Source organism: Camelus ferus, chromosome 6 (genome assembly GCF_009834535.1).
Source record: "Camelus ferus isolate YT-003-E chromosome 6, BCGSAC_Cfer_1.0, whole genome shotgun sequence".
Lineage (NCBI taxonomy): Eukaryota > Metazoa > Chordata > Mammalia > Artiodactyla > Camelidae > Camelus > Camelus ferus.
Genome location: NC_045701.1, coordinates 47,938,226 through 47,954,165, shown reverse-complemented (window position 1 = coordinate 47,954,165; position 15,940 = coordinate 47,938,226). Strand labels below are relative to the sequence as shown.

The following is a 15,940-nucleotide window of genomic DNA, read 5'->3' as shown; positions in this document are numbered from 1 at the left end:
TAAGTTAAAAAGGGGGAAGGAAATCATGAGATGAGATAAACCTTTCATAATGGGGCACAAAAATTAGGTTTAATTCTATGAACTGCTGAAATAAAAACATTCTTTTCTGTTAACGTTAATAGAATACTATCTCTCCTGGATTATGCAATTTCTACCTATATTCTAGTTCACTTAAGTGAAAATAATTTAAATTTAATTTTAAATATTTACTTCTAATAGCTATATATGAACATAGTATAGAATAAAATCAAAGGAAAATGAAATTAAAAAGACTGACAACAGTAAATGTTAATAAGGATGAGAAACAACTAGAACTCTCATACTTTGCTAGGGGGAGTGTAAAATTGCACAAGAATCTCAGAAAACTGTTCAGCAGTTATTTAAAAAGTTAAATGTCCATCTACCCATGACCTAGCCATTCTCCTCTTAGGTTTTTATCTAAAATAAAGAGGGAAAAGATTCCCCCAAATCCTAGAATAGGGTCACAGAGAGTTTCAGAAATCAAGGTAGGATCACTGTCTAGGACTTAGAGGTTATTGAGGGAATATGGAAAAGTTTGTCAAATTTCTATGCTGGAAAATAATTCTCTGTCAGTGTGGGGTAACCAGGACTCTAATTCTAGCACTAACTACTATGGTAAGGAAACTCCTGAGAGGACTGCAAAACCTATAGCATGGAATCTAAGCTCCCACAAGATAATGGAATAACAAAATATAAGAAATAATGGGATAATGACTGGATGAAGTTTACCCATAAATTAGAGGAAATTAGTGCTGAGTTTTCAATGAAAGTAGTACTATCAGCTACAAGTCAACTGCCAAAGAGTCAATAATCCAAAAAAGAGTTAAAGGACAAGGAATATTAAGATAAATCTTAGGTAGGCAGAACAAGTGGGACATTAGGACTAGGTTTTATTATTAATTCAGGGACTCCAGTTACAGCCAGGGTTGTGTTCTCTCTCTCCATCCCCACCCTAAACCAAAGCCAAGCAAGGTAATATCTGTAAACGTCTCTGTTGTCTTTTAAATGTACTTCAATGTTTTAAAAATTAGAAAATAAATGGTTTTAAAGATTTTTTAAAAATATGGTATTAGAGCTTCAGACTACAAATTACAGATTAGCATTCATTTAACATGTCAAAAAATAAAATACATTATTCTCTTCCCCTGGGGAGTTGTCGACAGAGATGAAGTCAGCGATTCTTGGCTGTAAACTCCACTTTCACTGTAAGAGCTGATGTTTGGAGAGGAAGATCGAGATGGGGAGTCCACAGTCAAGTCAAGCTTAATTGCAGAATCAGGGCTTTCAAGATCAGAAGTACTGCCACTTAGTTTTGCTCTTTTCTTAGCAGCACTATTCCGAAGGGACCTAAGAGAGCTCTGCATCTAAAAAGAAAAAAAAAAAATAGAAGCAATTTACAAAATAATTTTACAAGTAAAAGTTATCTTTAGATTTTAAACTCCATTAAATATATATAGCTAGCCACTCTTCAATCCAATACTAACAAGATGGATGTTAACATATCTGTACACAGAGTATAAGGACAGATTTCATCACTCAGGTATTTATAAACAACCTCCTAGGTTATAAGCCCCTTAAGAGGAAGAATCAAGATATTATTCACCATGGTACTTCCAGCACTGGGCACAATGACTAATATATTGTAAAGATTCAATTAATAAATAAATCATTGAATCAGATGGTAGAGAGCAGAGTTGAAGTCACAGAGGTTCAGCTAACCTTAGGTCAATAGTGTGCTGAACTATATTCAATTTCTTGTAATAATATTTAATAGAAAAGATCTGAAAAGAAAAAATATATATGTATGTATATGTATAACTGAATCACTTCGCTGTACACCTGAAACTAACATTGTAAATCAACTACACTTCAATAAAAAATTAAAAAAAAAAAGTTCTATGAGGTTAGCAAAAAGTCATCAGTTTTCTAAAATTTGAAGTTTACATCAAGCTTGTCAGTGTTAGAGTTCAGAGAATAACAGATCATAGTATGTAACTTCTAAAGACAAGTATCTCTAGAATCGCAGATTAGAAATCATTATCACAAATATGTTAAGGTTGGGAATAGAACTGTGAACAAATTAAGGAAGTCAGAAACACATAAATTGTGTTTTGCTTACGTTTCGATTATAACTATTATGGTTGATTCAATAGTATGGTCACTTTCCTAGTAAATCCTTGGAAGGTTGAATATCTAAAAACAGTAGTATCTCCTATCTTTACTAATAATTATATAAAAGAAATTACCATTTTAGTTAACCACTAAAAGAAAAAGGGCTATTTTTAAGTTTTCACAAAAAATAATACAAAAATATGTAGGACAGATGAAATTAATGAGTTATTTAGGAAAATGCCTCTTCTATAAGTTTCTTTCCTGTAGATAAATTTGCTTCTTAGTACCACTGGAATACATTTAGAAAAACAAAACCAGAAAACAAGGAAAGATTTTATAAGCAGTCAGAAGTTGGAATGAGTAATTAATTCATTAAGAACCAATATGGGCATTTTCTAAGTTACTTTTACACATGCTTAACAGTTAAGAAATGTTTTTTAAATGAATATGCATTAATATTAACTTTCTTTTTTTGAGAAAACTATCAGTACATAATGGCTTACATCTTAAAAATAGGCTAAAATAAGACTAGAAAATATCGTCATCGAGTGTTTCAGTTTACATATTTAATGTGAAACCTGATTTCAGGCAAACTGAAATGATAAAAAGAAAGCATATGCGGAAAGAGTGCTTTGAATCCAAATATAAGAGCTGCATTCCTTCTCTTGCATAATTAATATGTAGAGTTATCACATAGACGATACATTTTTATAGTATAAATGGAATGATCTAGGATTCAAAGATGAATATACAAGATGATCTCAATTTTATAAAGATATATAAACATGCACATACGCACAAGGGTTATGCTCAAGAATCTTTACTGCAGCATTGTTGGAATAGCAAAAGACTAGAAATAAGCCAAAATCAATTATATGAATATATTATAAATAGTGAAATATTATTATATTAGTATAAAAACTAGAAAAATACATAAAACACAAATTAATGGTGATAGAGGTTGCCTCTGGTGAAGGAGATAGAGGAACTGGATTGGAGAGGGAACTATGTTATGTTTCATTTATTAAAAAAGTAGGAAACAAATATGACAGATTGTTCATTTGAGATGGGTACGTGCATGGGTATACTGCTATCTCTGTACTTTTAATTTAAAAAGGAATAATATATCTGCAGAAGAAATACTGGCAGAAAAGACATTAGAATGTTAATAATAAATTATTCTGGGTAGCGAGATTTAGTGTGATGAATTTTCTTCCTAATACTTCACTATAGTTTCCATGTTTTCTGTAATGAACATAAAATATTTTTATAAATAAGACAACATGTTATGGAACAAAAAGTTCTTGATTTTTCCTTAAATAACTTATAGACAACTACAAGCATTTAAAAATTATTGAAAATATTTGGTTCTAACCTCTTTTTGATCCAAATCTTTATCCCTGATATTTAATTCTGAAAGATCAATTTTAAGACTCTCTTTTTCACTCTTCCAAATATCATCAGGCTCTTTCTTTTTGGGTCCCACTGTGATTAGATCAGCTTTATCAGGCAAAAGGCTGATTGCTCGTGGTATGGGTGGGACGGGCTTGCTCCCATTTAAGCCTCGTCGAGAAGATGGCGATCTCACCAAGGCAGGTGTAAGTTGAACTGGAGAAGGTTTTTCTTGAGAATTTTCTCCTGCATGAAAAAGACATATTTTACTTTTTTTTCTTTTTTCAATTTCAGAGAAGTCATAGTTAAAGTCACAAGTGTTTGGAATTAGGTGTTTTTAAATTAAAATGCACATTATATTTTATCAGAAATAAAGATTACTACTTAAAATAAGATAAAAATATCAGTGTTCTCTAACAAATGTAACAAAAATGAACTACCCAAAATCCTTCCATAGTAAATAAAAATATAATATACCAAGTGAAATTTCTATCTTCGTACACATTATCATGACTACTGTTTATATAGTAATGCCCATAGTAAGCTAGAAGAGCTATTTTTCTGGCTTGATTTAATTACATAAGCAACATTTGAATGACTATTATGTGCAAAGCAGTAACCCTTGGCACTAACGAGAAAAAACTGAATTATGTCTCAGCTTTCAATACAGTATCTGATTTTGGAGGAAAGTCAATATAGAAATAAATTAATAGGAGGGAATGAAGTCTCAGTGCTAAGAGAAAGTGTTAAATTGACTGATTATGCAATGAATTGACCTTACATGGTTATAATTGGAACATGAGTATTGCAGGGTAGTTTAAAGGTAAAACAGCTGACCTCAAAGGCTGGGGACAGGAAAACATGTGGGATATGGGGCTTGCCTCTAATAGTCTTTTTATTTTGATACTGACTGTCTTGAATAAACTCACATGCTAATTTTATGATTTTGGAGTGGGCTATTGTTTAAAAAAGAACGTTTTAAGTTAATGATAGTAGAAAACCCATCAAAACAATTTTAACATACAGTAAACATTCAATAAATGTTGAATAAATACTAGACATTAATTATAGAAAATATACAAATGATATTTCGTATTTATAAAGCTAAAATCTGTTAGTAGGCTCTCGGGCTGTTCATGTTCATTATAAAGCACTATTATTTGTTTAGTTAGCAAAAAGGATTTTGAAATGGCAATATAAGATAAAAAATAAATGACAATTTCAATCAAATTTTATACTACACATTTGATCTGTTTAACATATGTTAAATATTTCCCTAAATATTTACTAATTCAGAGAAATAAAATGCAATTCACTAGCTTTTAAAGATCTAACAACCCTAACTTCAAAGCAATAATTCAAACACACAAATAAATTTGAACAAAGTATTAATTTTTACCATCACATATACCTGTAGGATCAGACGATTTCTGGTTGACAAGCTTTTTCTGTGGACTTGGCTTTGAAAGTCCATTAAAGCTTTTAAGAGGCCATGAATTTGAGAAATTAACAGAATTATCTTGAGACTTCTTTGGAGATACAGTGAGAGATGTGTGCTTTGGACTAGTTCGAGGTGATGAGAGAGGATAGGATGGAAGAATGAAGGCTCCTGTACTTGGATTTGAACCAGAGTATGATGAAGTACGTTCTGTTTGACTACCAAATGTTTGCTGTGTCTTACTGCCAAAATTTAGGCTACCATAAACTGTAATAAAACAAAAGGGAATATTATTTATTTATACATACCTTCTAAGAGTTTTAAGTTTTTTTGCTTTTCATATTTAGGTTTTTAATCCCATCTGGCATTTATCTTTTTGTACGACATGAGGTGAAGATCTATTTTAACTTTCTTCCATACAGATAGTCCAATTTCCCCAGTGCCACTTTTTGAACCATCCATTCTTTCCCTTTCATTTATAAATCTCCCATATGTATAGTTAGGTCTATTCTTAGTGCTTCTTATTGGTTCCATTAGTCTATTTGTTCATGCACTAGTAACACAATGTTTTATTTATCAACACACTGATGAGTCTCCTTCCATTTTTTTCCCCCAGTTTTACTGAGAAATAGTTTACATTACTGTGTAAGTTTAAGGCATATAGTATGATGGTTTGATTTATATATATATTGTGAAATGATTACCAAGATAGATTCAGCTAACATCTTCTCACATAGACACAACAAGAAAAGAAAAAAAATTTTTCTCCTGATGAGAACTCTTAATTTCCTATATGTCACACAGCAGTGTTAACTATAGTCATCATGTTATCTCCTTTGATTTTGATCTTTAGAATTATCTAGGCCATTCTTGGCACTCCATTCTTTCATATGAATTTCAGGATTAGCCTGTCAGTTTCCATAAAAGATCCTGTTGAGATTTTGATCAAAATGACATTGGATTTACAGATTAATCTAGAAATAACTGTCACTATCCTGACATTGAGTCTCCCTGTTTAAAAACATAGGATCTCTTTTAATTTACTCAGCTCTTTTACATCTCTCAAAAAATTATTTTAGTTTTCATAATAAATGTATGCAAATCTTTTGTTAGGTCTCCAGATACTTATGAATTTTGTTGATACTATTTCTTGCTTAAAAACTACGTTATCTAAAAGTTGCTGGTGTCTAGGACCTTTATTGACCTTTCCATTCTGGTTTTATATCTGGCAATGTTGCTAAATTATTTATTATTTTAATAGTTTTCTGTATATCCTTTTGGATTTTCTAGAGATAATTCAATAATGATAATAATGATAATGGTGAAGACTATGATGATGATAATGATGAGAGCTAATGTTTACTGAGCTCTTACTATATGCCAGGTAGTATTCTAAGCACTTTATATATATTAATTAATTTAATCCTTAGAACAATCCTGTGGGGTAGGTACTATTCCTATTTAATAGATTAAATAAAAGATAGAGTAAAGTGCTAAAAATCACATACTAGGAATTTATAAAGCTGGGATATGAACCCAGGCACTCTGGCTCCCAAGCCTGTGCTCTCAATCACTACATTTTACCGTGTTTAATCTGGAAATAATGACAATTTTTGTTTCCTTTTCTTCAAATTTTATACTTTTAATCTTGACCAAGGAATTCCCTAGATAGGGAGTACAATGACTCCCAAATTTTTAGCACTGATTTTCCCTTAAACTCCAGATTCAACATAAAAATGCCACTCAGTATTTTCTTTAAAAAGACAGACCTCCCAGACATGTTCAAAACAAAACTCTTGATTCCCCAGTAAAATCTGCTCTTCTCCTAATCTTCCTCTTCTGAGTAAATGGCAGCTATCCTCTTCAAGTTGCACAAGCCAGTAGCACTGGACTCATCTTTGACTCCTCTCTTCTAACAAACTTCGTGTCTAATCCACTAGCAAATCTTGTTGGCTCTATATTAGCCATACAGAGTGATCATTATGGCTGAAAACTTAGGCGAATACAGAATAAATGACTTATTCATATTATATTAATAGACATGATAAAATTATCTATGTTTCTGATATACATTCTGCATATTAGACTCCAACCACTTTTGATCACTCTCATTGCTTCCTCTCTAATACAACCATATCCTCTCTCACCTTTACTACTGCTATACCCTTCTAACTGGTGAGCCTTGTACACTGCCCTCACTCCTGCCAAGCCTATTTCCTACAGAGCAGTGCTATTCCTTTGAAAGGCAGTCAGATTATGCCACTTCTTGTCTCAAAAACCTCCAGTGACTTCCCATCCCACTCAGAACAAAGTCTCAAATCTTTACTATGCTCTACAAGGCATGTGTTATCTACTGTAATCATTCTCCCCCTCACTCATTCCACTCAGTGAGGGGGAGAATTCATTCACTAGTCCTCCAAGAAGCATAATATGGTCCTACTTCAGAGGATTTGAACTTTGTTGTTCTTTCTTCCTAGGATGTTCTTTTTCCAGATATTCACATGACTCACTGCTTCACTTCCTTGAGGTTTCTGTTTAAATGTTATCACTTCGAAAGGCCTTCCCTGTCATATTCTACCCCCTTACCCTGCCGCCTTATGTTTCTTCAGTGCATTTATTTCCATTCTTATTGTTCATTTATTATTTATCTTCTCTTTCGCTAGATTTTGATCTTTAGATTCTAGAACAGTGCCTGGTTTTTAATAAATATGAGAGGAATTAGTATTTAAGTGCTCAATATGAGTGTTTAACAGTGACTTTAAATTCTAATATTTCACCACTAAATATATTTGCTATAGGTATTAACAGATATGACTAATCAGGTTAAGAAATACAATATCTTAGTTTGTTATGAGTTTTCATCATGTTGGAAGTTGAATTTTTACCCATTGCTTTTACTGAATCTATTGACACAATTATATGGTTTTCTTCCTCCTATCTGTGACAAGGTTAAAGTAATACGGTTTTTCTGGAAAATTCCTACTTAGACATAACATATAACATAAATTTTAAAAGCATATTGCTAGATTTGGTTTGCTAATACTTTAAAACTTTGACTTTCATAGAAGTGAGACAGGATCATCATTTATGTATTTTCCTTTATACACTGACCTGGTCATGGTATTGAAATTATACTCATTTTATAAAATGAGTTAGGGAGCCTTTTTCCTTTCTTAATTCTCTTAGTTTATATAAGATAGGATTTACCTCTTCCTTGAAGGTATGACAGAACATTAGGAAAACCAGCTGGGCGTAGGATTTTTTTATTTGTTTTTATGCGTAAAACATTTAAATCTAAAATTCTTTAATGATTATAAATCTATTCAGGTTTTCCATTTCTAATTGAAACAACTTTTACAAGCTTATTAATTGTGTTTTATCTTATTAATAGATTCTGATGCTTCCATGTCAGTGTTTCAATATATATTTTTTGTTAAGAGATTAAAAAATATTTCTTACAAAGAAATCGAACATCAGATCTTTATGCAAGTACACAGCACCAATGGATTGCAACAAAATATGCCAACATTTCCAACATTTGGTGTGGATCAGTGCAACATTTAAAACTGGGATGGGAACTTCTAGATGGTTTGGCATCTGGCATCCACACCCTAGGTCCTTTGGAAACCCCACAGAGAATGTTAGCTGAGATGGTGGTGGTCCTCTGAGAATTTTTAATGTACAACTTACTATTAATTTAAACCTTGACTTTAGAAAAACATGATATTCCTTTAATAGCTGCTCTAATAGGTATTCTGAGAGGTTACAAAAAACCAGGGCCACTATGAAGATTTAATTAAACACTGAGAATGGAGGTAGTCTTCAAAGGTAATGTAATCAATTCAGGGATATCCTAAATGGGAAGAGGCTAAGCAACACAGAGAATCCTCTCTGCTTCTACTCATTACCAGTTAGGAAAGGTATCTCAAGAAGATTTAGAAAATACCTACATCATTAAGAAAGATAAACTATTTTATTGGGAATAATACCACACAAAAAAATTTATGGAGTCATGTGGCCCTTTGGAGTGGGTGGAGAAAAGGGTAGCTAAAGTATAAGTGTTATACTAACTAAATCTTCTTTACTAATTTCAAATGAGCATTACTTTTTCATCAACAAATAAAGACAGAATTACATCCCTATCATTCAAAAAATTTCAGCAAAGGATATACAACAAAAATCAAAATATCTCTAGAAATAGTTAATAGACTCTAATAATAATTGATGAGGCTATTAAGTAGCATAGAAATTTAAGAAATGCTTTCCAATCCAAAATTAATATGACTGACAGCCAGTCTCAAACCCTTTTTTTCTGTATCTTATAAATGTATAAGATATCTGAAATGGTAGCTAGTCAAGAATTTATGTTTCCTAACAAGACATAATAAACTCTAAATAGCTTTAAAATTTAAAAATGTTATGGAAAATAACTGTCTTCTGCTAACACAGTACTCCTTAGTGAATAATTCTATTTTCAATTACTTGGTATTAAAATGCTCATCTCTACCAAGAGTATTTAAATTCTTTGATTCTAATCATATTTATATCAAGATTACTAAATCTAACATTTTAGGGTAACAGTTATATAAAATGTGATTTAAATTGTTATTAAAAATATAACAACATCCTTTTCTTTTTTATAATGAGTACAGTTTTACAAAATAACATATAGGATAGATTTGGAAACCCCCCATAATATTTACAAATTATATGTATCCAAATAAAGTTGGAATTTAAACCTTTATCTTGATGATTGTTAGCTGTCCCCAGGTACTGCAAGTCAGAATCCACACTGCCAGTTTTACCACATAGCTGTGAAAATCCAAGTTGTCCACATTTCCCAGAAAGGTTTGTCTGATGAGTCCCAGTAGTGCCTTTGGAAGGAAGGAGGAGAAAAACATAAAATTAAAAGTTAACTTTATTTCATGAATACATCTAATTTCACAAATGTTGGTGTCATTTGTGTGAGAATAAATATAGGAGTTACACTGTACAGTGAGTCAGGCAGGCCAAAAAGGGACAAAGCTTTTGATACTGGCAGATCTGAATAGTGACAAGTGTTAAAGGACAAAAGACAGATTGGTAAAGTGCAGAGAAAAGAAAAATATACTGAAAAACATATACAAAGGCAGTTTCTTCCTACATGCTCCCTCTCTCACTATGGAAGGTTCTTTCAGACTTGGCTTTCCTTCTTCCCAGTGTTTGTAGTACATACACACTATCCAAAACGGAAACAAAGTCCTGCAGTAGACATAACATGTAACACAGCATTCACATCCAAGCTTATCTAGGCATATTTTCCAGACCGCTTTCGCCCTCCTGTTGCTGGTTAAGGTTATTCCTGGGCAGGGGAATAAGTCTGAAGAAAAGAAGGTGAAAATGACCTCTCTGGCATTTAGTTTATTCATCTACAAAATCCCATGTACATGGTTCTAAAATTCTGATTTTTAAAATTCTCTCCCTGTGATTTCAAGTCCCTTTATCATTCACATACTGGACATATTCTAAGCTAATTCTTACCTCCATGCTTTGGTCACACTTTCTCCCTACATGTTGCCTTACTGCCAAGTCACAAACCCTTCCCTTCTTCAAAATCCAGCAGCTCAAGTCCAACCTCTCCCTGGAGTTTTCCTAAACCACTTCAATACCTATGATCTTTTCCTTTCTTCAATCCCTATAGTACTTACAATTCATATCATCCAATCTAGCATTAAGTTATATGTTGTCTGATTCTCCAGTTATTTAAAATCTCTGCAATAAGGTAAGAGCTTCCAGACAGCACAGAAACCATGAGCCTTATAAAAATCCAAAGTAATGATAAAAGCATAACTGGATATATTCTTGTATTTCTTTTTCTCTATTAAATAAACATTAAACTACCCACTTACTGTAACACTTCATTTTTGTATGAAAATATTATGGAATTTTACTGCAGAAAGTTCTATAAATTCTCCTAGGGTAACAATGGTTTCTAAATATTATGTCTGAACTCACAGCCAAAAAATTTCAATAACTCGTATCATTTGGATCTTAAAAAAAAAAAGACACCCAATCTTTACATTTACTCCATTTTCCCTTCCTAACTACATCTGTTTTGCTAACACATTACCATTTTTCTAATACATGGGTGTTAAGTCTAGAAATCTTTCTCTACTCCCCTTATTTTTTATATCCAGTCATCATATGTTCCTGATTATTCCTTTCTATTCCATTTGTAAACAACCTTGTCACTCTAGCTTCTTTTTTTCCTTAACGGAAAAAATCTCCATTAATTCCCTATAGCTTACAAGTATGAGCTCAAATTTTTAAATCTAGCACACAAAGGTTCCCGATATCCCAATTTATCTTTGACTATCTAAAATGAATCTTGGCTTTACACAGCTCCCAGAACATCTCAAGCCCATTCCCAATGTAAGCTTTTGCTCTCCTCATACTTCCCTGTCTAACATTTTGAATCATATCTATTCCTAAAGGATGTAGTTCAAGTACTATCTCCTCTTTGATGACTTTTCTAACTGATATGGCCCATGACACTGTCCATGTCCTCTGAACTGCATAGTATTTTCTTTCTGTAATGCTTACTTAGGCAATTAAACATCTGTCCAGTTGCTCTGGCCAAAAAACCTTAGAGCACTCTTGACTTCTCTCTCTCACACACCCCTACACAACCCATCAGCAACTCATATCAGCTGTACCTCTGACATGTACTCAGAATCCAGTCACTTTTCACTTTTATATTCACTGCTGCTTGTCAAAGCCTCCTTCAACTCTAACCTGGATTACTACAACAGACTCCCTATTTTATCCCTCGACTCCTTTAGTTTATTTTAAATGTAACATCCAAAACAAGTCTGGAAAACATAAGGCAATCGATATTACTCCTTTCACTCAGAGTCCTCAGAGTAAAACCCAAAGTTCATTCAACAGCTCATCAGGCCCTAAAATAAGAATCCTTATTATCTCTTCAAGTTAATTTTCTACTTCTCTTCCCCTTACTTGTTTCATTCCAGACTTACTAGCTTCTTTGATCTTTCTCAAACATGTCCTGTACTTGGCACTAACTGTTCCCTCCTCCTGAAATTATCTGCTGTTCTTGCTTGATATCTATTGATACTTATGTGGTTTGCTTCAAATATTCCCTTCTGAATATGGCCTTCTTTCACCACGTTATTTAAAATAGTCCCTCCCCGACAATCCTCTTCTCTGCTTATTTTTTTTTTTATAGCATTTATCACCAGCCAACCTACTCTGTTCTGCATTTACTTAATGTTGGCTTTGCCTCAACTAAAATGCAGGATCTATTAGGCAGAAAGTTTTCCTTCTTTTGTTGACTGCTATCACTAATACTTAGAAAAACACCTGACACATTGATATACTCAGTAAATACGGGATGCTGATCAAGAAAATGTTTACATTACTACTTAAAGTATTCCAGTGAGAAATTTTCCCAGGATCTTATAAGACAATTATGTCAAAGTGTCCATTTTTATCAGATCTTACACAAATATTTTTTAATCTGAATTGTCTACTAGATTATAAGTTCTATGAACTCTTGAATGAACTATGCCCCCCCCCTTTTGTTTTGTTTGGGGGGGAAGTAATTAGGTTTACTTTCCCCTTCTTTTTTTTTTTTTAATGGAGGCACTGGGGATTGAACCCAAGACCTCCTGCATACTAAGATGCACTCTACCACTGAGCTAAACCTTCCTCTCCTTGAATGAACTATGAAATTCAGAGAAATCTTTAACTCTAGTTCAACATGTCCATTACCTACAAATTTTACTTACCAGTAGCACATACAGGAAGAGCATCTGGATTAAATTCTCGACTATTTTGGAATAAGTTTCTTGATACTCTTTTTTTGCTAAAACATAAATCATCATTGACTGGCATTCCTTGAGAGGGCTTTAATTTTGGAGATGGAATGAATTCATATGCTGAAAACTATAAGAACAGAATAATAAATTAGCAAATGTGTTTTAAATCTACTTGGTAGTAAATATGACAGATTAAAAGAAAAAGAAAAAATTCAGATTAAAAGAAAAAATTAAATTTATCAAATATACAATGATACAAATAAACATACACATATAGTAAGGCACACTAGCAGTATTTTTTAATTCTGTGATAGAAATGTTAATTTTTTCCCTCTTTCCTATACCTTTCCCCAAACCATTTCTGTACCTTCCCTTCCCACAGTACATATCTGGCAACTAGGGAGGAAAGAATGCAAATGACAGAGTAAAATGATAACTTGAATAGAAAAAAGAACGTGTCTGATTCAGCAGCATAGCCTGTCATGCTATGTCATCTTTGAACATTACACAATACATGCCAATTGCAGGTCACTGAACCAACAAGCAACCCCCTCTACTATTCTTAATGAGGAAAATTTACTATCCATAATCTGCAGCCCAAATGTAAATGTAACCTATGTCATGGTTCTCTTAGATTTTTGTATGATAGGTCTTTTAGTTAAAACCAAGTACATAATACTTTATACACATCTAGTACTTTATAGTTCCCAGTTCCTTTTCCATATACCCTCTTTGATCCTTCAGGTACAAAAGGGCCAGGATAGAATTTTGAAGTTCTACCTAATCACAGTTACAGAACTAAATGAAACGTGATTCAAGTGTTCAGGATTCTTCACCAACAATGGCCTCAATTGTTCTGGATCACTTCACATTGATTATGGCTATAGAACACTTCAAAAATTCAGTGAACAGGTAGGAAATTATACTTACTATCTCTTTATTTATTTGGAGTCTATAGACACAATCAAATCTAGACACGTGGTAAACTATAAGTGTTCTCAGTTTATTTGCAAGCTTTATCAAGTATCAAATAGCATAGAAATACAATAAAATTAAAGGTGAAAAAGGTCTGACTTTACTTTCTCAAAATCTAAAATTACAATTTCTATGGCTGATTATATAGCAGTATGAAAAGGACACAATGGAACAAAAATGAAACCAATTATAGTCAACTTTTGATTAGATACATTAAAAGAAGATATACTAACCTGTTAAAACCTGAGTAATCCAGAAATAATTCTCTAGTATGAATATATTTATTAGACTTACACTGTAATTAATTTCTGCTTAGAGAACAGAACATTAGTACATGTGTCAGTACATACAACTAGTGATGGTGATGGGGACAATGGGGCCAGTGGTAGCAACAGAGAATGTGTGTGTGAATGTGGTGTTTTCAAGAATCTAAAAGTAATCAGGAATTATGTTTTGCTGTACAAAAATGTACAAGTATGTGAAAGCAGACACACCAATAATTAACATGAGAGGTCCTTTTTGGTTTTTCTTAAAAATAGTCAAATGATTTTCATTGGGATAAGCTTTACAGGACTAAACAATAAGTAAAGGGAAATGAGAAAAGTACAGATATATTTTGAAAGAGCTGTGAGTTAAATTTACAAAATGTGAAGCAGTTTGTTTAGGGCATCTTATGACTCTTCGGAAGATGGAACTGAGTTTTTGGTCTCTGAAGTTAATATCTAAAAATTCAATTCATTTCATTCCTTATAGTAAATGGAAGAGTTATAAAAGGCAAGTTTCACATTTAATATTAACAATGATTTGAAATTCAGAGTCTTAACTACTCTTTTAATCTTGCTGCTTATTATCTCTTAATCTTTGAATTGACTCCTTACATATTTTTCATAATAATATTCCTATGACCTCATGCATCTTATTCCAGCTTTAGGCAGAGGGTGTAATGACACCACAAAAATAGTTTTAATTCTATTTTGGCATAGTTAGTAGCAAATTACCAGGAAAAGATCTTTTAATAGGTAATTCTCTCAGAAACCACCTACACTCCTGCCTTTATTAAGCTCACACTAAATTTATCTTGACCTCCAGCCACCAGTTTTTGGACCTTTTCATCTTCTACTAGTTCTTTCTGATTTAACCTGGACTCCAAACTTGCCCCTTATCGGTGACCATTAAAAAAGGTTATTCCAATTACCTTCCAATTACCTCCAAAGTCACCTTCTGAAACATCTTTGTGTGTTATTTCATATCATTTTCTAGGCAAACTTTAAGAAACTGTAGTTGTGACACCATATATAACAAGTTTTACATCTCACTTTTGCACTTGACATTATAATGAAATATTATTATAAACACCGTATTTGCCATGTTGTTAAAACCTCTCCTAAGTGCTATATACTTTCATCACAAAAGCAGTAACTACTTATTGTTAAAATAATGCAAACAATACAGAAGTAAATAAGATATAAAGTCAAATTCTTCTTTGGCCTCCCTTTGACTAGAATCATAGTAATAAACGTTAACAGGTCTTTCTGAATATATACGTATTCTTCAATATGCAATTAAAAAATAGATCATATAACACTGTGGCACATAGTCAGTACTCAGCATACTGTAGACATCCTTCTGTGTTAATTCATAAATATCTGCTTATTCTTTTTAATGGTTGCCCAGTATTCCACATTATGGTTGGATTCATAGTTCCTTACTGTGGACATTTTCCTTGTCACAACCTTTTACTATTACACTAGTCTTGTAGTGAACACTGTTGTGCACATATCCTTGTGCATTTTATGTTCTATATATAAAACTATATATAAAATATATATACAACTATATATAAAGCTGTATATAAAATATATAGAGAAATATATAGTTCTACAGAAATACTAAATATGGAACTGTTAGATGTAAGGACATAAACTATTTTTAAAGGCTGCATAATATTCCATTGACTAGATACTATTATATCACAATATTCCATTTTCCTATTATGGAACATCTGGGTTGCTTCCAAATTTTTTTTTATATTGATAAGGAAGAAATTTCAATGAAGGAAATGGTGCATACTTGGCTTAAGGCAATAGTGTCGACAGAAGGAGACTGGCAGAACTTAGAAAGATTGTTGCATATGTTACACAGATAAAATATTTTTTAAACAACTAAAATGATTTCTTTAATATCC

At 32.4% G+C, this 15,940-nt stretch overlaps 1 protein-coding gene across 3 annotated transcripts in view; it reads right to left on the bottom strand.

The window, feature by feature from the left end:
* TOGARAM1 (TOG array regulator of axonemal microtubules 1) overlaps positions 1-15,940 on the bottom strand; it is a 60,271-nt gene that overhangs the window by 34,203 nt on the left and 10,128 nt on the right. For all 3 annotated transcript variants that reach the window (XM_032481951.1, XM_032481950.1, XM_014557969.2), the window contains exons 2-6: positions 12,751-12,907; positions 9,703-9,837; positions 4,937-5,230; positions 3,509-3,771; positions 1,153-1,385 (exon numbers count right to left, since the gene is read on the bottom strand). In XM_032481951.1, the coding sequence (XP_032337842.1) occupies positions 1,153-1,385; positions 3,509-3,771; positions 4,937-5,230; positions 9,703-9,837; positions 12,751-12,907 (1,082 nt within the window). The remainder of the gene's footprint in view (positions 1-1,152; positions 1,386-3,508; positions 3,772-4,936; positions 5,231-9,702; positions 9,838-12,750; positions 12,908-15,940) is intronic.